Source organism: Heterocephalus glaber, unplaced genomic scaffold, assembly GCF_053883595.1.
Source record: "Heterocephalus glaber isolate CG9 unplaced genomic scaffold, H.glaber_assembly_v1.0 deba00000621, whole genome shotgun sequence".
Classification (NCBI taxonomy): Eukaryota; Metazoa; Chordata; class Mammalia; order Rodentia; family Bathyergidae; genus Heterocephalus; species Heterocephalus glaber.
Genome location: NW_028258153.1, coordinates 19,189,055 through 19,209,547, shown reverse-complemented (window position 1 = coordinate 19,209,547; position 20,493 = coordinate 19,189,055). Strand labels below are relative to the sequence as shown.

Below are 20,493 nucleotides of genomic sequence, written 5' to 3'. Positions count from 1 at the left end.
CCTCCCACTCCAACCCCAAATTTCATCACAGTTGTTTATTACCAAAAAAGGAAAGCCATAAAGACAACCTTGGAAGTTAAAAAATTATCTTTGTTTTGGCTGCTAAGAGCACACATGGCACTTTACAGAAAATAAGAGGTACAAGATTTTGCCCTTTGGAAACTTTTCCATAACTGAAAAATTCAATGCTTAATGCCTAAGCTATACATTCTCACCTTTGATCATAAACTCTTTACTGTATTCATAATTTCTATTGCAAACATATTTCTTTACTGCTAAACTTCTCAAAACTTTACCTTCTCAAAGCAAACTTTTGTATGTCTTAGTTATTTTCTCTGCTTGTCCTAGTTACTTTCTCATTAATGGAACAAAATACCGAACAGCCACAAGTTAAAGGAGGAGGAGTTTATTTTGGTTCACGGTTTGTAGAGATTTTGGTCCATAGTCAGCCGGCTCCAGGGCAGGGCAGCATTGCAAAGAGACATCGCAGAGGAGAGAGAACTGCTCATGGCATGGCATGCAAGAAGCAGAAGGTGATTAAGGGAGAAGGAGAAATACATACCTGTTATGGTTTGTGTCTTGATGTCCCCCTAAAGCCTCATGCAGTCATAGGTGGGGCTTTTTCTAAGGTGGATGAATCTAGAGTGTGTGATGCTAGGATTAAGGGCATATGATTACTAAACCATTACACATGAGTGATTGGTTTGGCACCACCCCAATCCTGTTAGTCTGAATAAAATAAAAGGAGCAGAAAGACACTGTTAAGGCCCTTTGTTGCTTTTGCTGCTTCTGCTGCCATGAGCTGTTGCCCCTCTGCCACTCTGCCTTGGAGCCAGCCAATTATGGACTAAAACCTCTTAGGGACTGTAAGCCAAATAAGCCTTTCCCCATTTTGGGTGTCAGGTATTTTGTCTCAGCAACAAGAGAAAAATAACTAATACAATACCCTTTGGGCTACACCCACAGTGACCACTTCTTCCTACCAGGTTTCACCTCCCAACATCATATCCACCTATTAACCTGTCAGGGGACTCAGTGATGAGCATCACATATCCATGACCCAATCACCTCCCAAAGCCCCACACATGAGCCTTTGAGGAGACATCTAGCTAAAACACCCCTCTTCAACTTTTTAGCTTCATCTATCCTTTCTCCTAAATGGAGATCATTAGATAAGATACAGCCGTGGTTCTTAAACTCAGCCTTGAGATAAGTAGATGATCATGATAACCTGTCTTGCAAAGATTTGTCAGTGATACTTGAAGAACTAAAGGTTATAAATTATGGCAGACTCAAGTTTTCCTCCTCTCATGAATTCCCTTGTTCTTTCTTAGTTGGGAGGAAAGAGCACTGAATTACAGAAGACGATAGAAAAGTTTACATAATCCTAGTTTCTACTTCTCCTGGACACGAGGGGCTATGAAAAGCCCATATATGAAAGCCATCCATCCATATGAAAACCATCCATCATTGGTATTCTCATAGAGAAGAGGTGGGTTGATACTGGGGCTAGGGGAACTGGACATCACCTCCACCTGTGGTTTCCTATCATCAACCCTCAAGCTTGGTGCTTTAAACTATGTCAGCAACCACATCTGAGATTGACAGTGTTTCCCTAACATCCTTTATGTGAAGACCTATACCATTCTCTGGAAACACATACACAAATGGTGCTAGATTACTGTGCTTATGACAGAAGCAAAGAAAATTCCTTACAAGAATATTAAAAAATTCCTCAACTGATTAGTGAATAAATGTACCAAGGCTGCACTTAGTAAGCCCAGTTTATAGTTAATTTTTTTTATTAAATTCTTTTATTGGTACATTATAGGTATACAACACAATTACATTTCTCACTGGGAATTGTACCTTTACATAATGCATCTTGGTTCTTATTTTTTCCCCATTCCTAGCCCTCCCTTCACCCCCTCCACCCTTCCCTATTTACAAACACTTTATTTCCATTTTTTCCATTTCTCATCATTTTTCCTTTCCCTTCTTTCCTTTCCCCTGCCCCTCCCAATACCCCTACCCCTTTGGACCTTTTCTTCCTATTTTGCATTATCAATTATTCATTCTAATCAATGGTACATTTTAGGTATACAATATAATGACATTCATCTTTGGAAATTTGCACTTTTACATAATCTCTCTTGATTCTTATTTTTCACCGTTGCCCAGCCCTCCCTTCAACCCCTCCAGTCCTCCCTATTTACAAAGATTTTGTTCCTATTTTTCCATTTTCTCATATTAATCCCATTCCCTTCTATCCTTTCCCCTAGCCCTCCCACTTTCTTCCCCTTTGCCCCTTTTCTTTCTATTTCACATTACCTATTATACATTTTAATCCTTATTTACACTTTCAGTTTCTCACACCAGAGAAACTATTTGGTATTTATACATGTGTGTCCTATTTATTTCACTTAAGAGTATTGCCTCAATGTGCATCCACTTAGCTATAAATGTCTCTAATTTCTCATTTTTTATGGCTGAGTAGTACTCCATTTTATTTTAAAAAACCACATTTTCTTTATCCAGTCTCCAGTTGATGAGCATTTGGGCTGTTCCAAGTTTTAGCTATCACAAACTGTGCTGCTATGAACATGGGAGCACATATATCACTGTGGTATGATTCTTTTAATTCTTTGGGGAAGATCCCCAGCAGTGGAATAGTGGGGTCAAATGGAACTTCCAGTCCTAGTTCTTTGAGGAAACCATACTGATTTCCAGAGTGCTTGCACCAGTCTACACTCCCACCAGCAGTGGAGCAGGGTTCCTCTTTCCCCACAGCCCTGCCAGCATTTGTTATTGGTTGATTTCATGATAGCAGCCATTCTTTCTGGAGTGAGGTGGAATCTCAGCGTTGTTTTCCTTTGCATCTCTCGAATGACCAATGATGTTGAACATTTTTTCATGTATTTATTTGCTATTTCTACTTCTTTGTCTGAGAAATGTCTGTTCATTTCAGATGCCCATTTTCGGATTGGGTCTTTGAATTTGGGAGGTCTGATCTTTTTCAGTTCTTTATAGATTTGAGATAGTAGACCTTTGTCTGAGGAAGAGCAGGTGAAGATTTTTTCGCACATTGTGGGTTGTCTCTTCACACTGCTCGTGGTTTCTCTTGCTGTGAAGAAGCTTTTTAATAAGAAGAGATCCCACTTGTTGATTGTTTGTGCTAGCTCACGGGCAACTGAGGTTTTGTTCATAAAATCTTTTCCTACACCGATGTCTTCAAGAGTTCTTACCTAACCTCTGTTCCAACTGTTTCAGAGTTTCTATTTTAATATTTAGATCTTTAATCCATTTTGATTTTAGTTTAGTGCATGGTGAGAGATATAGGTCTAGTTTTAATCTTTGGCAAGTTGAAGCCCAATTTTTCCAGCACCATTTATTAAAGAGGCTATCTTTCCTCCACTGAGGGTGTTTGGCTCCTTTATCAAACATGAGATGGCTGAGTGTGTCTGGTGTTGTTTCTGCATCTTCTCATCTGTTCCACTGGTCCTCGGGTCGGTTTCTTTGCCAGTACCATGCTGTTTTTATCACAGTAGCTTTGTAGTATAGTTGCAGGTTGGGGATTGTGATACCCCCTGTCATGTCTGTGTTACCTAGAATTGCTTTTGCTATTCTGGGTCTCTTCTTGATCCAAATGAATTTTTGGATTGTTTTCTCAAGGTCCATGAAGTATGCTGCTGGGATCTCAACTGGAATTGCATTAAATCTATATAACAGTTTTGGAAGTATGGCCATTTTCACTATATTAATCCTTCCTACCCAGGAGCAGGGGATGTCTGTCCATTTTCTGATATCATCTTCAATCTCTCTTTTCAGAGTGCCATACTTTTCAAGGAAGAGGTCTTTGATTTCTTTCATTAGGTTGATTCCTAGGTATTTCAGGTTTTTGGATGCTATTGTGAAAGGAATTATTTGCCCTATTTCTCTCTCTGAGTCTGTCATTCATGTAGAGAAAAGCAATTGATTTTTGTGTGTTGGCCTTGTAACCAGCTACTTGACTGAATTTGGTTATTAAGTCTAGAAGACTTTTAATGGAGTTCTTGGGGTCTTCTATATAGAGTATCATGTCATCTGTAAAAATGACAATTTGACTTCTTCATTTCCTATCTTTATTCCTTTTATTTCTTTCTCTTGTCTAATTGCTGTGGCTAATGTTTCCAAAACTATATTGAACAAGAGAGGTAATAGTGGACATCCTTGTCTTGTTCCTGATTTTAGTGTGAAGGATTTCAGTTTTTGACCATTTAGTATGGTATTGGCTGTTGGGTTTTCATAGATGGCTTTTATCAGTTTGAGGTAGAAACCATCTATTCCAATTTTTTGTTGGGTTTTTATCATAAATGCATGTTGGATTTTGTCAAATGCTTTTTCTGCATCTATGGAGATAATCATATGTTTTTGTCCTTGGCTCTATTGATATAGTGTATTACATTGATTGATTTGTGTATGTTGAACCATCCCTGCATCCCTGGGATGAATCTCACTAGGTCAGGGTGTATGATGTTCTTGATGATCTTCTGTATTCTGTTTGCTAGTATCTTATTAAGGATTTTTGCATCTGTGTTCATTAGTGAGATTGGCCTACAGTTCTCCTTTTTGGTTGGGTCTTTCTCTGCTTTGGGGATCAAGGTGATGCTTGCTTCCAGGAATAAATTTGGGAGTATTGCTTCCCTTTCAATTTCATTGAAGAGTTTAAACAGTAGTGGCAGCAGTTCCTCTCTAAATGTCTTGTAGAATTCAGCAGTGAAGCCATCATGGCCTGGGCTTTTCTTAATTGATAAGTTTTTAATTACCTTTTGAATTTCATTGGTTGATATTGGGTTGTTCAGAATTTTTAGGTCTTCTTCATTCAACTTTGGTAATTCATATGTATCTAGGAATCTGTCCATTTCTTCTGTGTTGTCCATCTTATTGGCGTATAGGTTCTGGAAGTAGGTATTGATGATCCTCTGGATTTCTGCTGGGTCTGTGTCATTTCACCCTTTTCATTCCTCATTGCATGGATTTGGACCTTTTCTTTCCTTTTTCTGATAAGGTTGGCTAAGAGTTTGTCAATTTTGTTTATTCTTTTGAAGAACCAACTCTTGGCTTCACTGATTTTTTGTATCATTCTCTTAGTCTCCATTGCATTGAGTTCTCCTCTGATCTTTATAATTTCCTCCCTTGTATGAGCTTTGGGGTTGTCCTGCTCTTCTTTTTCTAGAAGCTTGAAGTTCAGCATCAGGTTGTTTAATTGGGCTCTCTCTGTTTTCCTAATATGCATATTCACTGCTATGAATTTCCCTCGTAAGACTGCTTTCATTGTGTCCCATAGATTCCGATACGTTGTATTGTCATTGTCATTTAATTGAAGGAACTGTCTGATTTCTTCTTTAATTTCCTCTGTGACCCATTGGTTGTTCAGAAGTGTGTTGTTCAATTTCCATGTCTTTATGAAATTTTTCAAGTTTCTTTTGCTATGGATCTCCAATTTCATCGCACTATGGTCTGATAATATACAGAGGATGACTTCAATTCCTTTGCACTTACTTAAACATGTTCTATGTGTGAGTATGTGGTCCATTTTGGAGAATGACCCATGTGCAGCTGAGAAGAATGTGTATTCTGATTTTGTGGGGTGGAAGACTCTGTAAACATCTGTTAAGTTCATTTGTTCAAGAGTTTGATTGAGTTCTAGTATTTCAGTACTTATTTTTTGTCCGGTTGATCTCTCTATTTGTGACAGTGGGGTGTTGAGGTCCCGCACTACAATTGTCTTAATGCATATATGACTTTTCATGTCCGTTAGCATTTGTTTTATATAGTTGGGTACACTAGTGTTTGGTGCATAGATATTTATGATTGTCATCTCTTCCTCTTGGATTCTTCCCTTTACAAGGATGTAGTGTCCTTCTTCGTCTCTCTTAATCAGTGTTGGTTTGAAATCTACTTGATCTGCAAAGAGGATAGCTACTCCTGCTTTTTTTCAGGTTCCCATCGCATGGAGTATTGTTTTCCACCCTTTAACTTTCAGTCTATGAGTTTCCTTTTGAATTAAGTGTGTTTCTTGTATGCAACATATTGTTGGATTTTGCTTCTTGACCCATTCTGCCAGTCTATTTCTTTTGATTGGTGAATTGAGACCATTAACGTTGATGGTTATAACTGAAACGTATTCACTTGTCATTGCCATGACTTTTTCTTTTTGTTGGGTTCTTCCCCTTTACATTTAATTTCTTGTCATGCCAGATGGGTTCATTCTGCTTTGCTTCCTGGGGTTGTGATCCTCAATGTCTGTTCCTAGGATATTGTGTAAAATTCTTTGGAGTGCTGGTTTGGTATTCACGAAGTTCCTAAGGTGCTCTTTGTCATGAAAGTATCTTATTTCTCCATCCATTTTGAAAGATAGTTTTGCAGGGTACATCAATCTGTGTTGGAGGCTGTTTTCTTTTAGGGCTTGGAATCTGTCATTCCAAGGTCTTCTTGCCTTGATGGTTTGTGTTGAAAAGTCTGCTGTGATTCTGATGGGCTTTCCTTTGTATGTGATTTGTTTCTTTTCTCTAACTGCTTGTAGAACTTTGTTCTTCTGTTGAGTTTCTGGAATCTTAACAATTATATGCCTATGTGTAGATTTTTTTTGATCAAGGCTATTTGGAGTCCTATATGCCTCATTTATGTGTATGTCAAGTTTTTTCCCCTGCTTGGGAAGTTTTCTGCCATTATTTCTGTGAAGAGTTTTTTTATGTCATCTCCACTCTCTCCTGTTTCTTCATTGACTCCAATCCGTCTTATGTTATTCTTCTTTGCATCATTTACCTTTCAGTCTATGAGTTTCCTTTTGAATTAAGTGTGTTTCTTGTATGCAGCATACTGTTGGATTTTGCTTCTTGACCCATTCTCCCAGTCTATTTCTTTTGATTGGTGAATTGAGACCACTAACGTTGATGGTTATAACTGAAATGTATTGCAATCTTATCTTCTATATCTGAAATTCTGTCCTCACATTGGCTCATGCTGCTGTGTAGACTTTCAATGGAGTTTTTCATCTCCTGGAAATCTATTTGCATCTGTTTTATGGATTCCATTTGATTCCTATGTTGGGATTCCATCATGTTCCTGAGCTCCTCTCTAGATTTATTAATCATGTCTTGCACTAGGAGCACAATTTCTCCTGTTATCTGAGAAATTAGTTCTGGTTTCATTTTTTCCAGATTCCCTTTTGTTGCCAGTTCAGTGGGTCCAGGTGGTTGAGTATCAGAGTTTTCCATCTCATTTCCCTTTGGGGTTGCTGTAGGTGATCTGGAAGTCTGGTTTTGAGACTTATTTATGTGTTTTCTCATTTCGACTGTGGGGGGATCTGTTGGTGCCTGCATGGATTACCTCCTCTGAGCTGGGAGAGGTGGGACAGGGGCTGGGAGCAGTGGTAGGGATGGTGGCCCAAAAGCCCTTTCCTCTGGGCTCGGAGCAGCAGGAGGGATGGTGGCTGGGAAGCCCCTTCCTCTGGACCAGGAGCAGTGGGATGGTGGCTCAGAAGCCCCTACCTCTGGGACCGGAGTGGCAGGAGGGATGGTGGCCCAGAAGCCCCTTCCTCTGGGCCAGGAGCAGTGGGACAGTATAGTTAATTTTAAGTCAAGATAACTCTCAATTCTCCAAGCATCGTTGGACATACTGACCTCCCTGATAAATCAAGGCAATTCAGTTCTAATGAAAAATTTATTGAGCACCTACTATGTTTCAAGTACTCTGCAAAGCAACAGAGATAAGACAATATAATCTTTTTTTTTTTTTGCTTAAATTCTTTTATTGGTACATTTTAGGTATACAATATGTTTACATTTATCATTGGGTGCTTGTACCTGTACATGATGTATCTTGGTTCTTATTTTTTCCCCATTCCCTGTGCTCCTTTCACCCCTCCACCCATCCCTATTTACAAAGACTTTGTTTCCATTTTTTCCTTTTCTCATAATTTTTTCTTTCCCCTTCCCCTCCCACTTCCCCTACCCCTTTTGACCTTTTCTTCCTATTTCAAATTATCAATTATTCATTTTAATCATTTTAACCCTTATTTACACTTTCAGTTTCTCACAAGAGAATCTATTCGGTATTTACACATGTGTGTCCTATTTATTTCACTTAAGAGGATGGCCTCAATATAAGACAATATAATCTTGTTTTTGATGAACAAGACAAGTAACTTCTACTCTAGTAGAAAGTTTACAGTCTTTCAGTGTTGGACTCAATCCACGCATTTACTCAGCCACCATTTCCCCATACCTCCTTTCTTCTGCAAAAATTAACAATCTGTCCTACTTCAACCATTGTCAATCTCCAGCTCTCAATGAATCCACTTCCTCCTTTTATTTCTCTCCTCATCTCTGGCCTCACCCACATTTCACCCTCTAGGGTTGATGTGTGTGTTTGTGGCTTTTTTCTTGAGCAAACTCAGCCTATATTTGTGAAACACATATGGGATGCAAACCCCTGCACTGAACCCCAGGAGAGGTTACTAGATGCATGAGACAGTACATTCCTTCCCATGCCCCTGCTCCAAGCAAGCATGTAAGTAGCACAAGACTGGGTGAAGGACACCTGAGGTGGGAATGACTGGCTGCAGCGAGCACAGACCAAAGATTTTCTTTGCAGTTGATGATGAAGATGGTGGTGCAGAAATGAAAGGATTCAGCAGTGCTCATGCCTCTTCCTCCTCTCCAGAGAGTGCAGCCACTTTGTCCCTGGAGAAAGATTTACCAGTCATTCTGTCCTCCAGATACTAAGCCCTTTCCACAGACAAGAGTGTCTCAGCAAACATAAGAGCACATCTTCCATCCTTCCAAAAAACAAAGATGTCAGTACCAAGAGGTGTGGCTGTCTGGCCAGCTTAGCCTATGATTTCCAGCTTCTTTTGTGCTTCATGGAAAACACTGACATCTAAGTTGGTAAAAAGAGGAGAACCTCATGTAAAGAAAGTGATCTTTCTTGTTTCTTTATATGTGAATAATTTACTACTTTGTCATGCTCAGGCTTAATGGTTCACTTTCATTACTGTTCACATCCTGGGGATAAAAAAAACTATATGCCTGGGACATTTCCTAGGAATTTTCCAAGCAAAATCTGAAATCTTCTGACTTCTAGAAATGAGTCTTCTCAGAAATAAAATAAAGGGCTGTAGTTAATGAAGGGGATTTCTTTTTTCTGTTTAAAAGTTGTTCTTTTAAATATGCATATGTGAATGTGTGTGCAGACACACACACCATACATGCACAAAATATCCACAAGAACTAGGAAGTTGTTCTGACAAAAGTTTGTAGGAAATGCTGTTTTGAAAAACAAGTTATTATAAACAACAGCAATATACTACCCTCCAAAGGAAAAAAAATCTTATAAAACTCTGAACTTTAAACAGCATTCATATAGACTTGTTCTTCTCTCTGAAAAATTTAAAAATTATAACTGTTACAATGAATTCTACAGAAATAGATGACTTCTACGGCCTCATTTCTTGACAAAGAGCAGCAACCTCTCTGAGTTTCTGCCACACATAAGCAAGTTCTCAGACCTAAAATCTTCCCTCAGAAGAAGCCATCTGGGACCACAGAGCCCTCTTGAGGTCACCCTGTCTGCCCACGGGAAAACCTCCCTCCTTCCTCCTTACAGTGAGAGCTGGATTTGTAGGAGGACGAGGTGTGTGAGACAAGATAGCCACCGTCCTCCGTGTGTATGGGCTGTGTGGTCACAGAGTTCCTCAGGGTAGCTTCTGCCCCTCCTGTCACCACTTGATCTGGATTGTCTCTCCAAAAATTAAAAAGAAAAAAGGCATGCCTGTCTTTTATAATGTTCTGTTTTAAAAGAGAGAAATCTCTAGAGAGAGAACAGGACCCTAAAAGTCCAAGGCCTGGAATTCCTCCTTTCTCTCTTCCCCTTTTAAACAGGAAACATTCATGCTAAGAGAGTCCAGAGGGAGAGTTGGCTGTGTGTTCATTTTAAGGCAGATAATGTTTGTATGTTCCAAATGTCAGTGATTTATCCTAAGGGGTTAAAACGAGTGCAGAAAAACCACATGTTTAATTTTGTACAGAAATATTTTCAGTAGATTTTGAGAGAAAGCACACGTTAAGGATTTTTTTTTTAAAGTGTTTGTGAAATCTCCAACATGAGCCAAAAGGAAATAGAAATGAGCATAGTGGTGTTGGGGAGGGGTAAAAATTCTTACCCTAAAAGACACGATGAGTGCTGGAAATTTTCTAAATCAAAAGTAAAATTCCCAAGAAAAGGGAAGGTGAAAACTGTATTCTTTATTTGCCAGGGCTGCAGTGACAGACAATATATTTGTGCTCTATTTGTCATGGGCAATTTAAAAGAGAGCAAAGCAAATTGTGCTGACTAATAGCAGCTGATGCTATAATAACTTGTGCACAAACAATTTAATTTTTTTATCTGAAAACTCTCACTAACTAAATCACCCCAAGCTTGAGGATCTATCTTTCATTATTACACATAGCCAAATTAAGACACAAAAAAAGAGTAGTGGGTGAATTCTATTGTTCATCCTTATGGATCAGTTCGCAGGCTGCCTGCCACAGACACCCCAGCTCAAGCTTGTCAAATCTCCATTGATTGGGTGAATGTGGAGAGTTGATTTAACATCCAGCTCTGCATATTACAGGGTGATTTTGACCCTCATTGACAGTGCCTGATTAACCCCAGACGCTGTATTCATACAACCTTGTCATTTCTTTCAAGTGACCTAGCAGTTTTTACTCTGACATTAGAGAGCTTTTCATTAACTATTATTGTTGCTGTTGTTCTTTTTTTAAAAAAATCAAAGGGTATGGGGGTAGGGACCAAGTGGAAGGATCCAGACACTTGATTGTGAATGGTGGTGGTAAATATGTACACAGAAGGTCTATGGGGTTTTGAGAGCTGCAAACAGAAGTTATGTATTTAACCCCAGGCTAAACGAGATGCATCATCTGCACACTGTCTAGAGACACATTGCTTCTGCTATTGCAAACAGATCAGAAGATGCTTGTTGTCTTCAGTAGAAAAATCCAGATGGGGTCACTTCCTGTTAGTGTTTATTCTTACCCTGTCCATTACACAAGGCAGTGTGCAGCTGTTTTGGTTTTTCCCACTCTGCTACTGGCCTGGTGATGCTTCTCGACTTGTGGTATAAATCATTACATCAGAGTTCTAGGGGTGTAATTGCCAGCCCTAGGCTGGGACTTTTTCTAGAGACTGTAGAGAGGAGGATAACTAATCCTCACAGCAGTGTGACAGCAGCCAAACAGAATTAGGCCACAGCCCACTCAATGAGCTACTCCCAGGTCTGGGAGGAAACCACATACAGCACACAGGGACTTTGCGACTCCAAGTGACCTCTACATTTCTGAAACTGTATCTATGACAAGCTTCATAGAGACTAAGAAGGAATGGGGATCTAATGGACCCAGGCTTAAGAGAAGCAAACTCATTGCCTCATTAGGGGAACTCGTTCAGCTACTATAATACAGGCCAGCATAAGAGGGTATAATCAAGAAGTGTTTCTCTCACACATACCAATCTGAGTGTAAGCAGTACTTGCGGACATGGTGGCCTCATGGAGCTGAGGACTCAGGCTCCCACATTCTTTCTTCTTCAGCCCATAGTTTTCACCTTCAGGTGGAGCATGGCTGCTCCAGCGGCCAAAAAGAAAGAGAGAAGGGTAGAAGGTTCCCTCTTATCTTTAAGGGCACACATCACTTCTACTCACATCCCACTGGCCAGGCCTGTTCTGCAACCACAGCCAACTGCAGGAGAGGCTGAGGAACTTGGTCTTTAGCTAGAGAGCCAGTGGCACAGTAACTGCTGACATGTGTCTCTTCTCTTTCCAGGGGAGGACCAGCAGACCCTCTGGACTATCTGACATCAGCGCCTCGAGGGCTCTACAAGGAAAGGGAGCTTCCATATTACCCAGGGGCTCATCCTGTACACCCTCCCAAAGGGGGCTATGCCTGCCCCCCGGATCTGAGGCTGACAGACCTCCGGTATCCTCAGTACTACTCACCCCCAGCAGTCCCCCACCACAAAGGACCCTTCCGACATGATGTTCCACCTTCTCCTCCTCAGCACCAAAGAGTGCTAGCCTACCAAGAAATGGGCAGAGCAGGGCCCCGAGGGGGCAGCCCCGACCGCCACCCCTACCGAACCCAGGATCCCCGACAGAAGAACCCCATGACTGCAGCTGTATAGCTGAACATCACCAAGACCACCCTCGCCCAGCAAGGCAGAGGTCTAAAACCACTTTGCACTTCCCACACCTCAAGGCCTTCTGCTTGTTAGGAATTGTCCATGGTACAGACTGGCTTTTTCTCACTGAGGTTGCATGACTTGATAGCTAATCAGGAAAAGAAGAAACAGGAGGTAGATTCAGAAGGAAGAGGAAGAATGGGATCATAAAATACAGTACTTCCTGATACTTGAAAGTCCTCCAGAATTGGTCAAGCCAGGAAAAGTGGCAACTGAACAACAACTAAAGATGGAGATAAACCATGTGGTGGCTAGATAACCTGTGCTCATGTGTCCCTGCTGGCCATAGAGCTGCCAGTGCAGAGCAGTCTCTGCTAGGCAGTATTGCCATTCCAGGGCTCAGCTGCAGCCTCCTTGGTGGAGCTGTCAAGACTGCAGAGTGGGCCACTATGTCACTCTTCCAAGGTAGCCCACCTTTGCACTGCAAAGCATATTTCTTTTCCTACTTTACTTAGCCCACACTCACTCTGCAAAGCCTATCTCTTTTCCCACCTTCAATAAAACTTTGCTGCCATCAAAAATAAATAAACAGATTTTAAAACCCTGCAGAATGACAGAGTAGAGTGCCTGCAGATCTGGGCATCTAAGTCAGTTTTGTCACTGAGAAAAAAGCAACAGCAAACACAACTAGTGACTTCCATGAAATTTTTTATACCCAGAGGAAGACTGTATTTCTTTATTTATAGTCTCTCTCAGGTTCCTGATTCCACTCATTTGATGTAAACATTTCAGTTGTTTCCTTGCTTTTTTGATACAAAAGTCAGTAAAAAAATGAATGCAGTATTAGTGTGCTGGGAGAATGTGCAGAGCTACTCAGAGCCCCCAGAAGGAGTGTATCCCATGGACCACAGTGATCTGGTGAAGGTTTTTGACACTCCTGTGGTCCTCACCTTCCTTCCTCCCACATCCCAGGTGGGAGAGCTTGGAGACAGCAGCTTCCAGGGTCATCCCCAAATCTCTTGCCTATGATTATTTTAATTAAGGCCTATATTTTAAGACTCCTACATGAGAATTAAAGTGTTCTTGTGATAGAAAGAAGGCCTACTGGTAAGGTTGCACAGGAGGCACAGCTCTAGGGTTGCCAGTTCTGGACTCAGTGCCGAACAGTGCCCATCTGCACTTGGGGACAGCGAAGAGCCGACTGTGACCTTTGGAAACTGATCACCAGCATGTAGTAAATGGAAGTGAGTGATCATGCGAGTGCATGTGTGTGTGTACAGAAACAATGATTACTAATATGAAAAATAAAAATATGTCCTGGAAAGATCGATGAGGAAAGGGAAGAAGCATAAGATTAAATAAGTCTCCATCTGCTATATTTCATTAACAAAACTCAGGGCAAAGATAAAGTCTCCAACTGAGAAAGGAAGGTCTTACGGCTTGGAAAAACTGAAACCCCAGCTTCTAAAACACTTGAGTAGAACAAATCCATCCAAATTTCTTTTGAGCTTTTCAGTTATTTTCTATGGAAACAGAACATCTAAAACTTACAGGCTGATCTAAATGAAAACACAAGCAAAAGACTGAGAAACAACAAGGCCTGGGAGCAGCAGTTTGCATGGCTCAGCAACTGTGAAAATACTTCAAGCCTTTTCACATTCCTACTTCCCCTCTTCATTCCTTCCCCCAAAATGCCTACAGTTCAATTTAGACATATTTTGTCTGAGAGTAGGAATTCTAACTGGCAGGATTTAATAAATTGTAATACTGAATACATAGAGTATCCAAAAGACCCAGTTTAGTCTTCTTTCTTAATTTAAAATAGAGTTTTGTTACCAAGAGTGATGCAACTGCTGATTTTAGGTGTAAATAGTGTTATTTTCTGGACTTTGAGAGACAATCTCAGTGGTCTTCTGAAAGAGCACTGTGAAGTTGGTTTGGGTTTTTCTGATCTCTCTTGAGCCAGACGCTTTCAAATCATCTGCAGTTTATTGAGGATCTTAGGCCCTGCTCACCTGAAGATGGAATGCAGTGTGTGTAGGGTTCACCTGCCAACATTCTGGCTGTTGCCTTTTCCTTATGCTACATAAACTTCAAGGAAGAAAACCATAAGAAGAGGGAAACATAACCTGCTTTGAAGCATTAAACATCAACATATCAAATTTCTGTAGACTATATGACATCTCCACACCACAAAGCTCCTTCTGGATTAAGGATAGATCCCTTGAGGGGTATCCAGGGGTGAACTCTGATCTTGCAGAAGTGGCCCCTGCTGGAAGAATGCCCATGGTCACCTTCAGTGCTACCTCCTTGGGCACACAAACCCCCTGCATCCAGGCCCTCCAGAGCATGGCTTTGTGTTGTATGCACAGTGAATGAAATAACTGCTAATTCAGAGGGGCAGTCAGTGAGGTAAGGTACTATTAAAGTGAACAAAAAATAGATTATGAGTTTTCTTTTCTTGTTTGAAGTATAACGTATGCTCCATCTGATCCTGCCCTGAAGAAACTAATATTATATTTGTGACAGAGGCTCTATCAAGCCAAGCAACAATTAAGACAGCTGAGCTGTAACTTTATAAATGCCTGTGTACTAACCCTCTAATTGTCACCTCCCAGAGGTTACAGAGCACTTTCCCAATGTTGAGGAGAGCAGGTTGTTCAGAGCATTTAGAGGTCCAGGCTATAACCAATAGATGCCTATGAGCAGGAAATAGTTCCCAGTGTATGTATGGCCTGGGAAAACTCCAGAGTCTCCTTGCAGCTTGGATCTATAGCAGCCCCCCGGAATAGAGTGGTGAATCCATCACATGGTTCTGCCCAGCTGGGTCATTTGGGCCTCAAAATGATGTTTGACCTCAAGTCATTAGATTTTTTTAAGGAACCCTTTTTGCAGGAATAGAAAGATGAAAGAGAACAGATACAGAAAACCTTGATATGCAGGAAAATTCAGTCCTCCATAAGAGAAAGAAACATCTCATTAACCTATTATAACATTGGGCTATGGCACTATCCCTCTTAATTTAATATTGTTTCTCCACAATATCAAATCAGTAGGTGAAAGGCAAATGCAAAAACATGAACATTTACTTAAATTATGACTTACTAGCAAAAAAAATGGAAAGAGATATTCTGAAGCTCATTATTCTTAGACTTTTAGGTACATATGTGTTGACCTCACTGGATAGCATGGAAAAAGGTCTTACCGTCAAGAATAAAATAGGGATCCAGAGAACCACTCACTCACTGTGGAGGAAGCCCCAGGCCTGCTTCCACATAGAGAAGATATGAGACATCACTGTAGCTTTATTTTTGCTACCAACTAAATAAAATTAAAACAAGATCTATTATCTCTCCTAAAGAGTCAAGAAATTTTTGAACTAAATGTACCCTCTAATAACTTTTGGGGTAAAGCTCATTTCTCTTATCCCTAGGATGCATAGAGATTGAGCCTACAAAGAGTACTTATTGTCCTTAACCTGTAACCACAGCATTCCCTTTCTTTGGAGGAACATTGAAGCAATTCTGGAGTGTTTGTATGTGAAGGAATTTCTGTGTGTCAGATTCCTATGGGCATTAAACTCTGATATCCACAATGAGCGGCCTTCCAACTGATTTTAAATTGGGTAGACAACATATTGCTTACAGAGTCCTTGAGCAACAGAGAGTCCAGATTTCATGCAAATTAGACAAGAGGGACTGGGATTCAGAAACAGCCACAGTGGTATTTCTCTGCCTTCTCAGTTCATGGTGACTTAGGTGGAAACAACTCTACGATGAGACTAGAAAGGCCAGTCTCCATAAGATGTCTTTATAAAGTCACATTTCCAATAAAAAATAGAAAAAACATCTAAAATAAGCCCATCTCACATGCAGCAATAACCTCTAAGTGAAACTCTTTCTCCCTAATGACCTTAAATAGTAATAGAATCACACAGGACCTGGCTTTTGAAGCTAGGCTCAGCTACTAAGCTCATTTTGGGAAGTGAACCAACCCAAAGACTCTAGTCCACCTCCTGACTGGGCTCCTCGCAAAGTATTCTGTTCCATCTGAAGTGCTGTTTACTATCAGAACATAAAACCTGTTGTTTATACCAACACTTTTTCTAGTGTTTCCTATGCTTTTATGATACCAACTCTGTTCATACCTTTAAATTATATGAAATCATATTTTGGCATATGGGGCTGGAGAGCAAATTCTTTACAAACTTTTAAAGAATTTCATTTGTACAACAGAAAACATTTTGGATGTTGTTATATATGAGTATATAAAGTTTCCTTGTTTTGCATTAAAAATAAAGTTTTATTCAGTCAATGAGACATCAGAGTCTTGGTTTCACCCACCACTTGTTTGGGGATCTGATGAATGAAGAGATGAGCCTGGGCCTGCTCGGCTGGGAACAGCAACACTAAATAATTCCATAGCAACCATTCAAAAACAGCAACAAGACAGAGAACAAGAGGAAGAAACTTCTGCTGCATGTTGGGGTCCCTACGAAGCACATGCTGACATGGAGAGTTCACTGGAGAGTACACTTGAGCTCAATACTTTAAAAAGGGAAGGAGGCAGGATTGGACAGAGAGAAGCTGAGCTGCTATCCAAGAAGAGGCTTCAGCCAATCCCACGGGGAATTCTGGAGACCAATGGCTCTTCAGAGGTTTCCCAGGTGAGACAAGGGAGCTGAGCCTTTATACCAGTGGATTGACCAGTAGATATAGGCTACCCTTATAGGACAGATCTAGGATCAGGCAATTTTCTTCCTTTGGGGCTGTCCCCAGAGGGGCCTGGTAGCTGGGGCCATCTTTAGGAAGTACTCACAGTGGCTGGGAAAATATTCCTTTCCTGAAGTGGGATACAATCATACTATCACAGTACCCATGACAGAATCCAACACCATTGTCTTGGTCACTGGATCAAAAATACCCAACATTCACAACTTAAAAGACAAGAGGATAATTTTGGCTCATATTTTCAGTCCGTAGTTGGTTGGCTCCAAGACAGGAACGGCATTGTGGAAGGGCCTGGGTGGAGGAAAGCTGCTCACATCATGGCAGCCAAGAAGCAGAGAAAGAGGGTTGGAGCCTGGGACAAGCATTATACCCTTCTAGATCACGCCCACAATGGTCCACCTCCAACCAGGGCCCTCCTCCTAACAGCAAGTCGGCTATAGCACCCCCATCATCCAATCACCTTCCACACACATGAGAAGTTTGAGAGACCTTTGAGATCTAACTATAACAACCACTGCTATCTCTCTCATGCTGGAGTCACTCTCATTCATCTATAGAAGGTTCTTCTGTCAGCCCTCCACATATTCCTGGCAAGCTCACCCACACCCAGGGTTTATCTCCCACCTCAAGACGGATTGCTCTAGCTCAGATCTGTTTCCTGAGCTCAAGGCTTTTCACTTTCCTACTGGATATCCAGGTGGGCTTGTCCCACAGTCTTTTTATACACTACATACCCAAACTGAAAACAAACCTCCTGAGATGTTTCTTCCTCATAATTCTACCCTAGCCAATGGTACCACCATGTTACTGATGCAAACCAGAAACCTGGAAGTTATCCTTGACTTCTCAGTTGTGGCTGCTCCACACAGGCCCATATGATGACGTGGAAGACCAAAATCTTACACAGTAATTCTGTCAAGTACATCCATGCTCCTGATACTATGACATGCCTTAGTCAGCTCTTGTCACTTCTGTCTCACCCTGCTTCTTCAACAGCCTTCTGAGGCATCTCTCCCTGCCACCAGTTTTTGTAAATAAATTTTTATTGGAATAAATACATATTTATTCATTATGTAATTGTCTATAATTGTCTTTCATGCTACCACAACAACTTCTACTCTATACTCACACCAGAAGAATTTTTCTGAAATAGAAATCTGACCATACTACTCCTCTGGAGTGACCACAACCTTGTTGAAAGAACACTGGCTTTGAAAATAGGCAGACATGAACTTGGAAGACTGATTAGTTGTCAAGCACTGATTGTGTAACACACAGTAAAATAATTGTCTCTCTAGCATCATTTGTGAAATAGAACTGCTATACGTCTTATACATCTTATAGGGTTGGGGTTTTTTAATTGTTTTTTTTTAGTACTGGAAATTGAACTCAAAACCTTGCACTTGCAAGGAAGGCACACTGCCACTGAGCTAAATCCCCGCCCATTATGGGGTTTTTGTTTTGTTTTGTTTTGTTTGTACCAAGGATCAAATTTGGGACCTTGCAAGGCAGGTGGCAGCACCACTGAGCTAAATCCCCGGCCCATGGGCTTGTTTTTTAATAGAAGAGTCAGTTATATGCATCTCTTCCCAACTCCACATTCAATGATATCCGGTGGGTAGCTTGAAATGGGCCATGCTGGAAGTATTTACAACACCAGAATTGATATATGCAAACCTGAGTGTCTTCTTTTCCCAGTAGTTAACACTTACCAGCATACCACAGTAATAACAGTCAAGGAAAATCAATCCCTGTCCCATTCACACACACACACACACACACACACACACACACACACACACACTCTCTCTCTCTCTCTCTCTCTCTCTCTCCCCACAAAACCTTTCTGTGTCTCCTTACTACTTACTTAGTCAGATGCCCTAAGTCCTTCCAAATCAGTCCCCTGTGTGTCTCCGTCTTCACCTCTTATTTCTCCTACATTTACATCTTGTGCTACTGTTATGTCAAATTATTTTTACCTACTTGATCCGGACACACATTTTCACAGCCATGTACCAGGGCAACTTGCAATGAGTATAACCACTCCCACTCAAAATATCCTCTTTGTCCCATGTTTTGTTCCTTGGATCCTCACTCATTCCTCAGGCCCCAGGTCAAAGAGCTCTTTCTCCAATGAAGACTTGAAGTCAGAAATTGGAGACTGGGCCCCTTGTATTCACCCCCACTTTGGTAGCAGAACTTACTACAGATGAGAGGCCCTGATGCTAGATCCCACATTTTCCGCATTTCCTTGCAACCTGAGTTCCATGTGAGGCCCAGATTCTATCAACCGGACCCAAAATGCTAAGACAGAACTGAGGGTCCAGCCCACTGCGGCTGCAAACATGGTCACAGAGGCATCTGGTGTTGCTGCAGGAGTGGCTGGGCTCTGGTGTCCTGGGAGTTGAGAAGCTGTGATCCTTATACACTGCATTAGCATGAACCCCACCTGAGGCAATATGATTCTGCTGCTGACTATTGGAACAAAGGCTTTTTGAGCCCCTGACTTTCTGATCATGGCAAGGGTAGCAACTCCCTCACTAGGGCAGTTCTGGGATGTTCTGTGATGGTTTTCTGAAACTTGTTCCTTGAATAATTCTTTGACTTATTTCTTGTTCCTAAAGCCTGCTCCTCCAGCCCTTCCAACAATTCAGCAAACACCCAACTTCCAATATACTCTCCCTTCTGTTGCAGTATCAACTAGCTAGAAGGAGCTCGATTATCTACAACTAAACCCCTCCTCCCAAAGCAGAGTTGGTAATTCCAAACGGTATGTTACCAGGATAGTTTCTGCAGATCCTCAATAAAACTTTTATTACCCATATTACAATGATTAGTTTCCATGTCTGTGTGGCCTTCTAAGGTGTATCGCATTTATAGCACATTGCCTGGCTCCAACTATACACTCAAGAAATATTTGTTGAATTCATTTGAATGAAGAAATGAGGTGTGAGGATTCTTTCCTTGAATTGCTACAGTGCTGACATTCCACCTGGACGCTCAAACTGTAAATCTCAAAGTCCTGTGGTTAAAGATTGCCTAGTATTACTCCTGAGGTGAAAGGTGTTAGGGCATGTAGGCAGGCCAGATTCTAATTTAAAACATGGAAAAAGCAGACCAGGAGATTGTAAATGCAATGGGCAATGCATTATTTAGAGGGTAAAGAGAGACTTAAGAGAAAATGTATTACAACCTACTAAGATGGAAAGACTTTTAGTCACAGATGATTACTATTATTACTGTGTAAGTCCTTGGATTTTAGGCAAGTGCTTTGCAATCACTTGCATTACTAGTTCCTTTCAACAACTGTAGATGGTGAGTTGGAATGACTCTCAGACTTTCCATAAAGAAACTCAGTCCTGTGTACAGTAGTACTAAAATCAAGATTTAATGAAAGCTATTTAGACATAGCCAAAGAAACTAGAGGCAACTTTGTGTCTTAGTAATTGAAATTTCTTTTGGTGGTCATGTTTATTCTAATTGTTATTTATGTGACATGCTGAATGTTTCATGATCACAGTAATTTTTGCTTCTTATACAAAGA

The 20,493-nt window shown here is 40.9% G+C and overlaps 1 protein-coding gene across 22 annotated transcripts in view; it reads left to right on the top strand.

Moving 5' to 3' along the window:
- Positions 1-16,533, top strand: part of Pard3b (par-3 family cell polarity regulator beta) — a 1,069,040-nt gene extending 1,052,507 nt beyond the window's left edge. For all 22 annotated transcript variants that reach the window (XM_087205812.1, XM_004851169.4, XM_087205807.1 and 19 more), the window contains one exon: positions 11,865-16,533. In XM_087205812.1, the coding sequence (XP_087061938.1) occupies positions 11,865-12,222 (358 nt within the window). In that variant the 3' untranslated portion in view covers positions 12,223-16,533. The remainder of the gene's footprint in view (positions 1-11,864) is intronic.
- Positions 16,534-20,493: the final 3,960 nt, after the last annotated feature.